Here is a 15980-nt window from a genome sequence, read left to right as displayed (position 1 = left end):
ATATGGTAGCAGCAGTGAGTGGGAAATTGTGTCACGGAAAAAACTTTTCCTTTCACATATTATTCCAACATGACATTATGACAGTGAGATGAGTAAATCCTTGTTGAATTCATGAAAGTTTATACAGCACAATTCCAACTTAGATGCACCACACAGCACCAGCTTAGCAAATCTGACAGTGTGTATGTAGGTCACACCTCTCTCGACTGCCATTTCTTGATATTCACATCTCAGCCCACCATCCCAGTGCAAATAACAGAAGGAATGGATATACTAGAAAAGGAAAAACCCTAAACAAACATCATTTGTTCTATGTTTGAGGATATTTTCCCTAGTAAATATTCCCACAGTTAATTTTATCACTTTCCTAAGCATTAGTATTCATATTTATGAGAGCATTTCAAACTATCTCAAATCAGAAGAAAAATGTATACTGTAGCTCTCAGGAGCACTTCTATATTTCTTCAACGCTTTTACAGTGTACCGAAGATATGTTATCTTCAGCAAGCAAACTTGGAGCCAATGACTACATCTTTATTTCCAGATTTCCTACTATCAGGGGAGGTTTAAAAATCTGGAGTGAAAAAAAAAAAAGTCAGATACTTCAAGCTGTTAGTATGATTTGTCTGCCACCCAAATGAACTAAGCAAGAGTTTAAAGTGAGCCTTATACAAAGTTTTCAGCTAAGGAAATAATCAACTTTGAGGTCGAAGTACAGCTGTGCTGTTTGTCACGGAATCGATGACTGGGAGCATCAGTATCTTCATAACTGCATAGAAGGGTTGAGGAGCATAAAAGTGGACATGAAGGAACAGGTCAGTACAGTTGTGGAATTCGCCTGCTACATAAATCGGATGGAAGTGAACCTGCAGGGAGCACTCTATGACCAGGCTATGTGGCTAAATGGTAATATTATTCACTCTGGATAGGAAAGCGCTTCTCACTGAAATAAATATCATTAATAGGGCCATGCAAAAGGAAGGAATGAAAGAGACACTGAGGAAATCACATAAAAATTGCAATTCTCCTACCTACAGCATATCGCATGAGAAAACAACATACTCAGTCCTTGATTCTAAAGCCTGCAGAAATTCTCCCCTACTTGTTTTCTTCAATTATAAATAATGCCGTTATGGGCAAATACAGCATTTTGTGGTTTTAGCTGGCACAATAATCAAAATTCTCTTCTCTTCTTGAATTCTTGATCAGAAAAGGACTCAGGTGGACCTCAAATATTAACTTCTGTACAATTATGTATGATATGGAAACATGGGGGTTAAATGTGAGACAATTGGTTTCATTAATCTTCATTCCAACATTCAACAGAGTCTCCAGCTATTGGAAGAATGGATCAACATAATTTTCCTCACACTACCATTCTTATTGCATTAGCTAATTTTTCATGTGTATCTGCCTACAGAATGGGGGTTTTCTCAGACAACTTGGAATGTAAATGAAGAATTCGGCATATCCCTTATGCTTCACAGTGACGTGCAAAGGGAGGCTAAGTGTTTCAACTGTAGTTTATTCCTGATAATATTAACAATTATGAACAAGAAACAGGGCATATTTCTACATCCCAATATCTATATTATATAGATCTCAGGAGAAGATAAAATCCATAATTTCAAATTTACATTGTGTTAGAAGTCATCTTATTTTCCAACTTAAAATATTTAAAAGTCATCTCATTACTATTCATATATGTAAAATAGCAAAAAATAAACATGTAGTTTCCAAACAACTGAGTAATAAATGATTATAGACATATATCTGAAGTTTCTGATAGCTGATTTTTTTGGAAAATACTCATCTCTATGGAAATGCTGGTAATATCCAACTTAAAGTAATGATATTGAAAGAAATAGAGAATTTACTTCACACACAACTGTTTTTGATGGTTTATGTTATTGTGTACTCTATTATTTACTTTGGAAATATTTTAAAAAAAGACAAAGCAAATCATTTTTAAATCAAAGCCAATGTGTAAAAACATGTGCATACACAACTGTATTTCTTCATTTTGTTACTATTAATCACTAGGTTGACATCATGTATCCATTATCCCTGTATCTTTTAGATTGTATTGTAATTATATTGTTTCTCCCTTCCCTTTACTCCCTTCAAATCTTCCCATAAACTTATCCACACTCTCCTTTATATTCATAGCCTCCTTTTTTATTAACTGTTATTCCATACATCTATGTTTATGTATATACATATATATTCCTAAATATAACTCAGTCCATATAATGCTACTTCTATGTATGTTTTCAGGGCTGACCATTTGGCACTAGACAATCACTTGATATGCTCTTTCCTGGGAGAAACCACCTCTCCTGCTTCCAGCTTTCTTCAGTTGCCTATAGTTCTTTGTGTAGGGTAGAGGTATTGCAGGCTTTTCTCCATCCACTTTGACATGATCATTGGTGTTGCAGAAATTTATACTTGCTGTTTTGTAGCATATGTGTCTGTGTGGTTTTTGTGTGTGTGTGTGTGTGTGTGTGTATGCACACTTGCTTTCATACAGGATGCCTGTGCATATGGAAGCCAGAATTTTAAGTCAAGTGCCTTCCTCTATTACTTATTGGCTGTTGCTGTTGATACTGTCTATCTCATGAACCTGGAGCTCAATAGTTGGCAAGACTGCTTGTCCAGTAGTCTCTGTGGATCCACCTGTATTGTTGGTTGGGTTTACTCTTTGGCTCTTTGGCGGAGCCTGCCACCCAGCTCCCAAATAAATCACATGGAGGATTATTATTACTTATAAATGTCAAGCCTTAGCTTTGCTTGTTTCTAGCCAGCTTTTCTTAACTTAAATTATCCCATCTACCTCTGATCTCTGGGCTTTTACCTTACTCTCCTATATACCTTTCTTTACTTCTTACTCTATGGCTGGCTGTGTAGTTGGGTGACTGCCCGCTGATGTCCACTTCTCCTCCTTTTCTCATTTCTCAATCTTCTCTTTCCAGATTTCTCCTCCTATTTGTTCACTCTGCCTGCCAGTCCTGCCTATTCTTTCTTCTGCCTGGCTATTGGCCATTCAGCTCTTTATTAGACCAATCAGGTGTTTTAGACAGGCAAAATAACACAACTTCACAGCTAAACAAATGCAACATAAAAGAATGCAGCACATCTTTGCATCATTAAACAAATGTAGCACAGCATAAACGAATGCAACACATCTTTAACTAATATTCTACAACACAACTGTCTCCATTCAACCAGCAGTAGGCTTATAGATGTGCACCACAAAACTAGTATTTATATGTATTCTAGGGATCCAAGTCTGGTCTTCATGTTTGCCCAGGAGGCAATTTAGTAACTCAGCAATTGCTCTACAATATAGTTAGGATTTTTAATAAGATTACAAACTAGATTTTATTTAAGAATTTTAAAGCATAGAATACATGCATAGTCTCTACTTTTATAACAAATAAATATACCCATTTTTTTAAAAAAAGAAAAGTGAATCAGGGTTAAACATATCACAGACTCTTTATCTTCTAATCAATACACAACTTAACAGGCAGAAAGGCTGATTCCTTCATTTTTAATGATTTATTAAGTCCTTTTTGCTAATAGGATTTATTAATTCAGACCAATAAAATAGAAGCTTAAAGAAATTATAAAACTTGAAAATTGGTGCTACTCAAAATATTGGAAACATACATTATAAATCTGTTTTAAAAACAGTATACATAAAACAGCTTTGAAATTCTCACAAATGATGAATTACATATGTATAATTTCATGAAGGTTAATTGAAAGATGTGTTAAATATATGGGAGTATGTTTTATGAAAATTAGTCCTACTTTGTGGTAAATGATTAAAACATAAAAATTATCATTATCTGAGTAGCAGTGTCAATGCCTATAAAACTAAGAAGTGTGTTTATCTCCAACCAGTTAACCATTTCCTTTTTACTAATTTGCAATATTTAAAAAATGTATAACCCTTTTCCCCAGAGAATCCTACTGATCAAAAGCATGTTCTCAGTTGAAAAAACTCACTATTCTGATTGAACTAGATGTAAAGTGATGGGATTTTATTTAATACTATTTTTCATATGTTATGTATGAAAATACCACTTTGGTGAAAAAATATATGAATTTAGGAAAGAGGAAATAGAGCTATATACTATCATTTCATATTTTGATCACAGTCTCCTGTACAGGAAAAGTCCTAACTATGAACTTGACAATAAAGTAAAATTGTTAAATAATGCTACGTAATATATAAATATGCACATATTTACAGCTATTTTGATATATATGATATCATGTTATATGTCTCTATATTTTAATATATATTTAAATCACATATATGTGCATGTGTTTGTATATGCCATATATGTAACAGTATATTTTTAAGATATTTTTGACTACATGCAAAACACATTTCACTATATAAGATTCAAGTAAATCATATGAGAATGGTTCAGTAAGAATCACATGAATTGGCCTTTATGAGCAAACACTTACTTAAGTGAAAATTCAATAATATTTAAGCATCAAATTTACTAAGTTCTATCTTAAGCTCCCTGTCATTTAGGACAGCTCTGTAAGTCTTAAAAGCATGGTCTAATCAATTTACCCCCTAGTGGTGGAGTGCTCCTGAGCCTTTCATATGGACTTTCACAAGAAAAGAAGTATACACTTCTCAGCTCAGCATCACATCATTCTAATTATCACATAGAAATCGATCATATTTTTTAATGATCTAAGAAATGAACTGAACTTCTTTTAATTTAAATTGAAATGTGTGTACAAAAAATACGATGAGCAAGCTATAGAATGAGTAACCTTATGTACATGCTCAGAACAGCAAAAGAGACAACCCTTAAGCAATGGTCTACTGAAAATACATATTATGAAATTCAAAATACTAATCATCTATATGAAATATGCCTTCTATACTACAAAGTTACTCGGGAAAAGGATATTTGAGCATAGTCATCATATTTTCAAAGCACGAACTACATGAGTTTTCTGCTACTTTTTGTGTCATGATGACCCCTCCTGGTTGAGCTGTTCATTAACTTAAATTCATGGAGTTACGGTTTTTGCTGCCTTGAGTCTTTCTAGGTATTAAAAACATAACTATCATACAGTGCTTCAAAAATAAGTACAACATAAAATAAATAATTTTCATTATGTGTAAAAATAAAATAAATTCAAAAGTTCAATCTCATCACTAAGTTCAAGTATTAGTCATTATTAAATTCAATTCCAAGATTTAGGACAACTTTGGGCTTGTGTCTCAGAGCTTAAATTCAAATGTAATAAAAACCTATCTCAATCAATCCATTACATATTTTAACTATATTATATAGAATAAGAACTAAATAAATCTTAAAGCTAAAACACAAATATTTTTAAAGTAGTGATTTTTGTGTTATTTTTCATTGAATTCTAGGTAATAAAAGCTAAGCACATATTTCTGAAATAACTTTTGAATCTTTGAACTATAGCAATGTAATAAGGGAAAATATAACATTCTGAACACACGGTGATTGATTCAGATTGACCCATTTCTACTAAGGCATCAAGAAAGATGAGATGCAGAATTCTGGAAGCTATTGGGAAGTAGGAACTCAGATCAGAGAATACAACATACTTTAACTTTTAGTGAGTTTATAGGAAACATGGAAACAAATTCTATACTACTACACTAACGTATTTTGAAATGGAAATGGAAATTCCATCAGAATAATTTCCCATGGGTATTGTTACATATTTTTGTAGATGTCAACATCAAGCAGTCTAGCTTTACAGTTTCCATGTATCCTATAGAATGAACATAGATAAAAACAAAATATATTTTTTAGGTTTGTTTGTGTTCTGAGACTACCATAAAGTTTGCTTTTTTCAAGTTCACTACAACTTAGCTCTCTTTTTTTTTTTCTTGCATTTCTCTATCTATAAGCACTGCAAAGAATCCCATAGAAGGTACTTGGGGAATATGTGAAAATACTACTAATGATAGCACGGTAGATGATTGTTGAGCACAACCTATAAAGCTCATTTCAAGGCTACTCTTATTAATATTTTGTACAATGGAATGATAATATTAATATTGAAACATAGACAATGGTGAGCAGGAATACATCCACAGAACTATAAACAGAGGGAGGGCTGAAACACATGTGAGGCGTCTGGAATCGACTCAACTTATCTATCCTAAGAAGAGACATTTTCCTCTGAACTCCACAGCTCCATACTCCTTCCCCAATGGATTCACCCATCCTCAGAAACAAGGCTGTGCTTAGGAACACTTTGCAAAGTACTACAGAAAATCAGCTCAGCATTTAACTCTTTCTCAGCCCAAGTCAGCTATGCCTTTCCTCCCTTCACACACAGTACGCATTTCTAAAGCAATGCAGAAATGAGCTGGAATCTTCCATTTCTTCTGAACCTCATCAAAACACGAATCATAACTCCCTCTGTCCTTTAAAACACACATTTTGAGCAGCTACATCATTTTTCTAAAAACTTTCAAACCATCTCTTCATTATCCATTAATAACATTTGCACTAGCAGTCCCAAGTCATGGCCTGGATGAGTCATGCCCGTTACCTCAAACTACTAAGTAATTAGTGCATTGTCAGTTCCCATATAAGACTTAATTTTAATATATATGTATATATATATGTATGTATATTCAAGTGCTAAATGAGCATTAACTTTTTAAAGAGGACAGAGGCAATCAGTGAATCCATAGGTGCCCAAACTGCTTGAAGTATGTTCCTCTTTCCTCCTCAGACCAATGCGTAAGTTAAAACCATCAATAAAAATCAGAAACTTCTGCTCGTCTTCTGCACTACCCAAGTAAAATGTAATTGTCTCCAGTCTGCACAAATCGGTCCCAAGAAACGACCACACTCATCACTCTAATCACTCTAACCAAGCAGTTGCGGAGCAATCTTTAAGACTAGGAACAACTTTCCAGAAGCATCCAGCACTATGAATATCGTCTTCATCAAACAAGGAGCTCCCTGGGTTTAGAGTTTCTCTGCTTCTTTGCAGCAGTGGCTGCAAGTGCCAGGCATCCGACACACATACATGCACACAAACGTACACCAGGGGCAAAACTGCGAATGCTCCTCGGAGTTGATGCCTGGGCGCTCTTACACCAATGCGGCACTGAAGTGGCTCCAACCCGGAGCCGCGGACAGGAGAGGGCTACTTACGGAACGTGGAGGGAGCCATCCAGGCTTTGCAGAGGAAGCTGCTGAGAATCCAGAGCGAGAGCGCTGCCCTGCAGCCTGCTCTCCTAGACACCACCATCCTTTGCCTCCGGGCCAGCGGTACTCCAAAAGCTGGCTGCTGAGATGCAGTTCGCCTCACCGTGGGGTTCTTGAAAGGAGCTGGTCTGTCCTCAGATGCGAGAGGAAACCAAGCTCCTCCTGCTTCGTTTCCTCTCCCCTCACCCCCTCCAGGTTCCAATTCTGGGCTGGCGGTAGCAGGGGAGGCGCAGCCTTGTTTTCCCTTCTGTGTGGGTCTGGTCTCTTGCTCTGCGAGCCAGTGAAATGCCAGGGGAAGAAATTCAAACCGAGGAGGAATAGGAGGGGTGAGAGAGAGGAGGGGACTGACACCTACCCCGCCCTCTCTTCTGGAAAAAAAAAAAAATCACCAAAGGACGCGTGGGGGAAATCTGGAGAGCACTGAGCCTGCAGGAGAGAACCGGAGAGAGCTATGTGTCCAGCGATGCTGCTGTTGCCACTGCGGGCAAGCGCTCCGGTGGCCACTGGGCAGCGCGACTCAGAGGGGTTTCCAGTAGGCTGTCAGCTCCCAGGATGAGATCAAGGATGTGCGGAGTGGAGCACAGCCCCGGGTGCTCGCTTGGCCTCAGCGCGGCGCGGCACTGAGAAGCATCTCTAGCTGGAGAGTCACAGCAGCAGCGACCACAGCGGCCGGGAGCTGGAGAAGCCGCTGCCTCCAGCAGCGCCTGCAGACCCGGGCGAGCCTGGCAAAGGGAAGCCTTCCCCCTCTTCCCTTCTTGTTCCCCTCCCCGGCCCCTCCTCCTCCTCCTCCTCCTCCTCCTCCTCCTCCTCCTCCTCCTCCTCCTCCTCCTCCTCCTCCTCCTCCTCCTCTTTTCCTACCGTACTCCTCTTGCTGTAACAACCTTTCTGCCCTGCCCTCGTCTGGTTTGGAAGCAAAAGAGAGAAGGAAGCCACCGACCCAAGTCCATTAGCTGGAGTCCTGGCCAAGGCTGGAGGTATGCGCCTCTCTCTAGGCGGGAGGTGCTGCTGTCTGTGGTGCTGAAGTTGGGAATTTGCTGTGTAATCTAAGAACCCTGCTCCAGACCCAGCTAGTCCCTGACCCAGCGGTAGGAGGGAAAAACCCCTTGCTGGGATGCTTTCTCTTCGCCTTCTCTCCTCCCCTTCGGATAGAGATGGTACAGGCTCCTGGAGCTTCGAACCCCCGGGAACCACCATCAGGCGTCCCAAAGGCAGTCTTCCTAGTGGTCATAACACCAAGTGACAGCTCTAAATATCCTGACTGGATGGAACAGAAAGCAAGGATTGCAGATGTACCTAATGCAGATGTTTTACATGTGTAATTAATTTATATTTACTCATATATATGCACATACATACATATACACACATTCACCAAACACATGATGCTTAGAAAACCACACTCTGGCAAACACAAACACAAACACAAACAAACCCAATCGAAAAACCAGAATAAATAAGCAGTCAAATGATAATTATTTCAGAGTACTTAAAGCATTGCAAGTATTAAGAACTAGGAAGATCTATAGAGAGGATGTTTTCTTTAATCATTTAGATGATTCCATTAATAAGTCTCAAGCTTTTCCTCTCAACTCCCATCTAGCCACACTCTACACTGATTTGTTTTCCTAACATCCAGCCCACATGAAGTACTTGGATTCTTTCCTCCCTACAGAATCAATCTTTTCACAGACTTTACTGACACAATTAAGAATTATAGTCTTCTTAATACCTAATTATGTTTAGGGAGGTCTGAGGAGGAGTAACCATGTCTTTCAGTGTTATGCAATGAACAAGCATTTGCCTTTCATGATAAATAAAATTTTTATGAAGATTTGCCTACTCCCAGAATAGATTCCGAGTTTTAATGTTATGGTTAGGTCTCAAAAAGGTCTACTGTAAACAGTACTGTGTGTTCACTGCATAATCAGTCGGTGTTAAGGGGCCTGATTCAGCATTAATTTAAGCCTTTTTTATTGATTTAAAGGGATGCAATGTCCCAGTCAGAATTACAGGTTGGGTAAACTCTGGAAAAATAAGAAATACACAGCTGACCAATGATGGGAAGGAACCACCTTACTCCTCAGGTAATCACTCTTCTCACCACAAAATAGGACAAAGAAGGCATCTGTGTGGATGAGGAAATGTCTCTTTTCTATTTGAATTCCCACAGACTGCCATAAGTCAATGAACACTTGCCAGAACTCTAGACAGAACTGCCACCAACCAATTGTAAGAACTCAAAGGAACAAAGTATGAGAAAAATATTGTCAGAGAGAACAACTTTTTTACAACCGTCAATTGCTTAAGAATGTCTCTCCATTTTTAACCATTATGATAGGTACCACCTATATGGACCTAAAATACTTTAAACAGAAGAAAAGAAAGAGGAAAAAATTGAAAGAATCACATGTTCAGTACTCCAATGGATGTCATACAATGTGTACAGTATTCAGACTTGCAGCTACTGTATATCTTATAATATTGAGCAAAAAACAACTGTAATAGATGTACCTAGTTAATTGATTTCATAACATAAAATGATTTCCCTAAAATCATTATAATCAGTTTATATTCATTTTAGAATGATCAAAATAAAACAAAACATGTAATAATAAGTTTTGGTTTTTTTTAAGTTACAGACCATCACTTTTGTGCTATTTAACATGGGCTGATTTTATGTGTGACTAACGATGTTCCTAGATGCATTGAACGTCAGCTCGAACGTCATTACATGATTTGCAGCTTTCCACTCCTGTTAACTAGATTTGAATATCAGGAGACACACACAGCACAATGAAAACAATAAGACTTCAGTGGTGATTCCTTGGATGCTAGTCATTGTTCTGTCTTTTTCTCTCCATTTCACTACTGAAATCTCTGTGAAGACAATTCATTTCCCTTCAATTATGACTATGCCTGGTAGTGAGAAGATTGGAATCAGTATTTTTCTTTTCATCATGGTCAGAGACTAATCATATAATTGAAGGGCTGTCAATAGCCCTATTAATGTCTATCATCTATTGACAACCATGCTTCAGAGAGTGGATTCAGATCAGTATCTGCATTGCATTTGTGTTTGAAAAATGATTGAATATAGTTGGTAGTGATCTTAAATGTCACATTAGCTATAGGCTAGTAAAACAAAAGCCAACAGCACACAGGGAAAAACAAACAAGGGAATTGCTTGTAAAAGAAGGGAGACAAATTACATTATTTTTGAGAAAAAAAATAGTGTCTTTCAATTACAATGAATAAGTTCTTAACAGAAACTACTTGACAGAAGAAAGATACATTTGAGCTCAAGGTTTCTAAGGTGTCAATTCAAAGTGATGGAGAAGACGTGGTAGAGCATAGCATTCCATATCATGAAGGAACATGAAAAGAGAAAGATGCTAATACTGCACCCAATTTCTGTCTTCCTCCAATTAATCATGTTAGTGCCTGAAGCCCATTAGCAGTGCCACCCTTATTCAAGTTGACTCTGTCCCCTCATTTAATCATCCGGAAATGTCCCCAAAGATGTACTCAAAGTTACATCTCAGTCTCCACAGTGACTGTGGATACAGTTCAGTTGAGAATGATGATTAATCATTTTACAGAGAAATAGAAATCAAGAAAGCATGAGCACTCCTCATCTTTAGGAACTCACATTCCCTTGCTTTCCAATGGAAAACACTGGGATTACATTTGGTCTTTTTATTTTTAGCATAAACCTATACTTGCAGATGTGTTATTACTTCACACACATATTCATCATTATATCATCAATATTTCTTCAGTATCTACTATTACTGAACTTGCCATTGTTCTAAGTGTCAACATTATATTTATAGGCAACTTTCATCAGCAGAATTGGCATACAACATTTGAATTCAAAGACAAAAATAAGTCTGTAATATCTTTACATCAAATATATTCCAGTGAATGCTAATGAGACTTCTCTAGTATTCTCATGCTATTAACAATATATATCAAAAGAATATATAATTACTGTTATCAATTCAAAGATGTTTAAAAATAAAACATGTCACATAGTAAATACTTTGAAATCCACTAAAGTTATAACCCACATGGTAAAAGAGACAAATTTGCTTCTAACACTATTTTTATGTGAAAAACTTTTGATTGAAGCACTGAAAAATCATAGTACATTTCATAGAGGAAGAAGTAGATAAAGAAGTCTTGGGATTCCCATGGAATAGACTTTAATTCTGGAATGCATATTAGCCAACTCTGCCAAGAAATCCGTGAATATCCTTAAGATATAAAACAGGTTTGTCCTTGGTGCTGCTGAGATGACTCAGGGGCAGAGTATGAGTACTGGCTTTCTTAATAGGACTTCAATTAAATCCTAGCACCTACGTGGCTGTTCGCAACTGCCTTCAACTCCAGTTTCAATACTTCTAAGGTCTTCTAATGGCCTCAACAAGCACTGCATGCATGTAGTGCAGGCAAAGCATTCATACATACAAAATGTTTAAAGTACCCAATTCAAAAGGAACCTTATACTATATGCCAACCTTATACTATACCCTAGGAAGACTATAGCACAGGTTTCTTTGAGGGTACTAGAATGGACCTGAGATACTGAAATGAACTATCTAGTGAGAAAAGATGGAACAAGATTAAAACTTACACTGAAACCTCTGGTGTACACAGCATTTACCTGGATTCTGAACTTAGCAAAGCTTGCAGGCCATGGGTATGGTGAGATCCTTCGTACCATAATCAGACATCAGTAGTTGGGAAGATGGACACAGAAAAATGTACAAGGTTAATATTGTCAAAAATACCACTTATTTTAGTGGTCATAAAATATGGGATGCCTAGTGTTGTTCGGAGAAAATTCTTGAATAACATTTGCTTAGAAATAATATGTATGTAATTTAATTGACCAAATTAACAATCAATTGGATGTTTAACAATAATTAGGAAGTTGTACTCAGATAGAGACGTTTAATGCACATAGAAGAATACATTTGCAATTAATAATCAGAATTAGGAGCCTATATGAGAAGCAGGTAAACACATGTATAAAAGTTAGAATATTGAATGTTACCTTTTAAGAATGTGTTTTTAAATTACAATACAATTGCAATACTTTCCCTTTCCTTTCTTTCCTCCAAACTCTCCTATGTCACCTCTCTTCAATCCTACCATGCCCCTTCCTCTCAAATTGATGTATTGTTTCTTTTATTTATTGTTTTACACACAGACTCAAATATAAGAATACATCTGCCAAGCCCATTTTTGTATATATGATTTCTGGATTGATCATTTAGGGTCAGGTAAGCAAGGAAGGGCCCCCTCTTCTTCTCCCAACAGTCAATAGTTGCCTGAAGCCCTTGCCTAGGGATTGGATCTCATGATATTTCTCCGCTCCTGTCTTTGCATACCTATTGATATTGTCAATGTTCAAGTCTTAGTTAGGCAAACATTTCAAGGGGATACAGATTCAAAGCAGCCTTCCTGGTCCTCTGACTCTTACTGTCTTTCCATCCTCTCTTCTCTGATGTTCCCTGAGCCTTAGGTGCAGGGGCTGTGTTGTAGATGTATTCTTTGCAGCTGGACTCACTATATTTCTTTGATTTCTGTATGTGTCCAGTTGTGGTTTTCTGTAATGATCTCCATATACTGTGAAGAAATCTTCTTTGAAGCTTTGCTAAAACCAGTCATCTATGTATATAAGGGATAATTATGAAACTGCAGTTAGGAATTATGACAATCAACAAAAGTGTGGTTTTTAGATTCTCTTCTAAGATCCATGGCTTGTGGTTGATATATTGTGTACCTAATAAACTTACCTGATGCTCAGAAAACAGAACAGCCACTAGATTAGACATAGAGGCCAGAAAATGGTGGCACACATGCCTTTAGTACTATCACTTGGGAGGCAGAAATTCGTGTGTATCTCTGTGAGTTCAAGGACACACTAGGAATAGAGCCAGGTGTGATGGCACACACCTTTAATCCCAGCACTGGAGATCTCATGTCTTTGCTCAGGAAAGACACACACCTTTAATCGCAGAAAGTGAGTGCAGAAAGCAGAAATGTATAAAAGGCATGAAGACCAGAAACTAGAGGCTTTTAAGCTTTTGGCTTTTAGCAGCAGTTCAGCTAAGATCCATTCAGGTGAGAACTCAGAGGCCTTCAGTCTGAGGAAACAAGTTCAGCTGAGGAGTTTGCAAGGTGAGGTTGGCTGTGGCTTCTTTCTGCTTCTCTGATCTTTCAGAATTTACCCCAATACCTGACTCTGTGTATTTCATTTATAAGACCATTTAGCAATTCTTTACAATGACTTACTAACTCCAGTTGTTTAGATAGGATTTAGTACAAGGCATGACTTCTGTCCTGTTATGTATGCCTTAAGTCCTATTAGATAGCTGATGGTTATGAACCTTTAGGGATATCTTGCCATGATGCTCATTGTGGTTCATGACCATCATCACAGTTTGTTAGGACAATTGATCAATTCCTTCCCTTGACAGTTTGCTTACTACTTTAATATCATAACACTTTCTGATACTATGGAAGATTAGAACACAAGAAAGAAGTTATCAGGTTTGATCTAGCTCAAATACTCCAAGGTCTGTGACTTAAGTGTGTGATATCTTGCCTCTTAGAGTCAATCATAGATAACAGCAATTACCCATATTGTTTTGAGAGCTACTTGGACTACCCTGACCAACAACTGGAACAAAAATATTTCATGTCTGGTACTGGCTTTATTATATTTTACTTCATATTATTTATAATTATATCTATGTGCTTCTGGGTGGGAATGTAAACATATATTCAGGCTCATTCTGGCCTGCAGAGGTCAGAGGAGCACATCAGATCCCTTGTAGCTGGAGTTACAAGCAGTTATAAGCTACCAGTATCTATGCTATGAACTGAAATCAGGTTCTCTGCACAAGCAGTAAGTTCTCTGAATTGGCTCATCTTTTCAGGCCCTAATCCAACCTGTACTCTGTTGGTTTCAAAGTATCCATCCAGCTTTGGTTTGCTTATATGATGACATTAATAAAAGTGAGACATGTATTTCAGAATAACTATTCTTGGAGAGTAGCAATTAAAAATATGAGTTATTTTGGCAAGTTGGAATTTTGGTTCTGTCAAATCTAACCTACATTTTATGAAGAAATTATATTGTAAAATCATCCATTATTTGATTATGTCACAGATTAATGAAAATGAATATCTGAGATAGAAGACCATAGCAGCAAAAAATAAAATATGTAATTTCTCTTTGCGAAAAAGGCCTGCTGAATTCAGTGCATGAGGAATATATTTAGAAGAAAAAATACATATATTTTATGTTAGAGTTTGACAATTTGAAATAATAGAGGAGGGAGAATAATTTTAAGAGTTCCATTTACTTTAATCAGTTGATAATTACTATTTAAAGTGTGTTTTTTTCAATCCAGACCAAAATGTAGCATAGAAAGATCAAGGAAAAACATGAATAGCCAGAAGAGCAAGTAGACAAAATAATTAAGCATATACCTAAACTGGTAGCTGCTAATTATTATAAAAATACCACCATTTCATGGAATACATGACTATTTAGCAATACAACGATACAGACACATTTTAGTTTTTAAATATAAATAATTTTTCAAGCAAATTTAATTTCTGTGAAATCTTATTTTGACCTTAAAACTAGAAATAGATGGATAGATAGATAGATAGATAGATAGATAGATAGATAGATAGATAGATAAATTTAAAACCACCTGGAAATGTTTGCCAAATGCGTGGAGAGATAAAAGTTACTAAAATTTTGTTCAATGGGGAATAACAGCTTTCTAAAATGACTAGTAAACACATTGTTTTGAATGGTGTTATCACACAGGCTTTAGAAAACCAGGTGTTTGTACAGGAAAAAACTAATGGCAGGTGGATTTGTTTGAGGGTTCTGTATGGAGTCTCTGGACAGCCTTCTGAGTGATCTGATACACTTTTCCTGGCTTAATTTTCGAAGTTATAAATTAGAAAGACATTTACTCCTATGAAATTGGGCTATTTTAGGGTATACTGTAATTTGTGTGTAATATATCTAGCACATTATAGGTACTTTCTACACATTAATTATTATAAATATTATCTGGATTAATGAACACAGGGGAAAAAAACAAAAGTCACAGAATCTCAAGTTTATTCTTCATTAAGTTCACATTACAAAAGCATCCTGAAACTTTTGAATAAAAATAAAACTCTTAGCAGCAGAAATTATCAAAAATTGTCTGGAGAAAAACAGTTCATAAATTATTGTTAAACTAGTAGTAATAAGACGGAATGTATATTGAAATACAATTTTGAAATCTGTTTAGGATTTAAAATTACTGTGAGAAAATAGTGTCTACCAAGACAGAAGGCAAGGTGTGTAATGCACCAGCAAAAGCTGGGGCTTGCAAACCTTATATCCTCATGAGATTTTGAAATAGGAGATATTGATTCATTTCCATATAATCTACTCCTTAGATAATGCTACGTCATTGAGACTAGAACAAATGTATAGAGAGAACAGTTATCTTCAATAAGATTGACCCATATTGTAAAGCAATATTTAAAATGAACAGAAGGGGGCCTAAGGCAAATTTCACATTTAAAGGTTAGTGCCAAAGAAGCCAGACCACCAAATCTCTACCTCCAAGGCTGCATTCAAGTTTCTCCCTGGAATAACCAAGGGTTGAAACTTTTGGTGTTTGATCTAATCCAAATGTCTGCTCT

The 15980-nt window shown here is 36.6% G+C and overlaps 1 protein-coding gene across 1 annotated transcript in view; it reads right to left on the bottom strand.

Moving 5' to 3' along the window:
• Cntnap2 (contactin associated protein 2) overlaps positions 1–8007 on the bottom strand; it is a 1578963-nt gene extending 1570956 nt beyond the window's left edge. Inside the window, exon 1 of the mRNA XM_052721500.1 lies at positions 7194–8007. Within this exon, the coding sequence (XP_052577460.1) occupies positions 7194–7290 (97 nt within the window). The 5' untranslated portion in view covers positions 7291–8007. The remainder of the gene's footprint in view (positions 1–7193) is intronic.
• Positions 8008–15980: the final 7973 nt, after the last annotated feature.

Source organism: Peromyscus californicus, unplaced genomic scaffold (genome assembly GCF_007827085.1).
Source record: "Peromyscus californicus insignis strain IS unplaced genomic scaffold, ASM782708v3 Scaffold_6__1_contigs__length_162567912, whole genome shotgun sequence".
In the NCBI taxonomy this organism is placed as follows: Eukaryota; Metazoa; Chordata; class Mammalia; order Rodentia; family Cricetidae; genus Peromyscus; species Peromyscus californicus.
The sequence above is the reverse complement of the archived record's forward strand: the minus strand, read 5'-3'. Positions and strand labels throughout refer to the sequence as shown.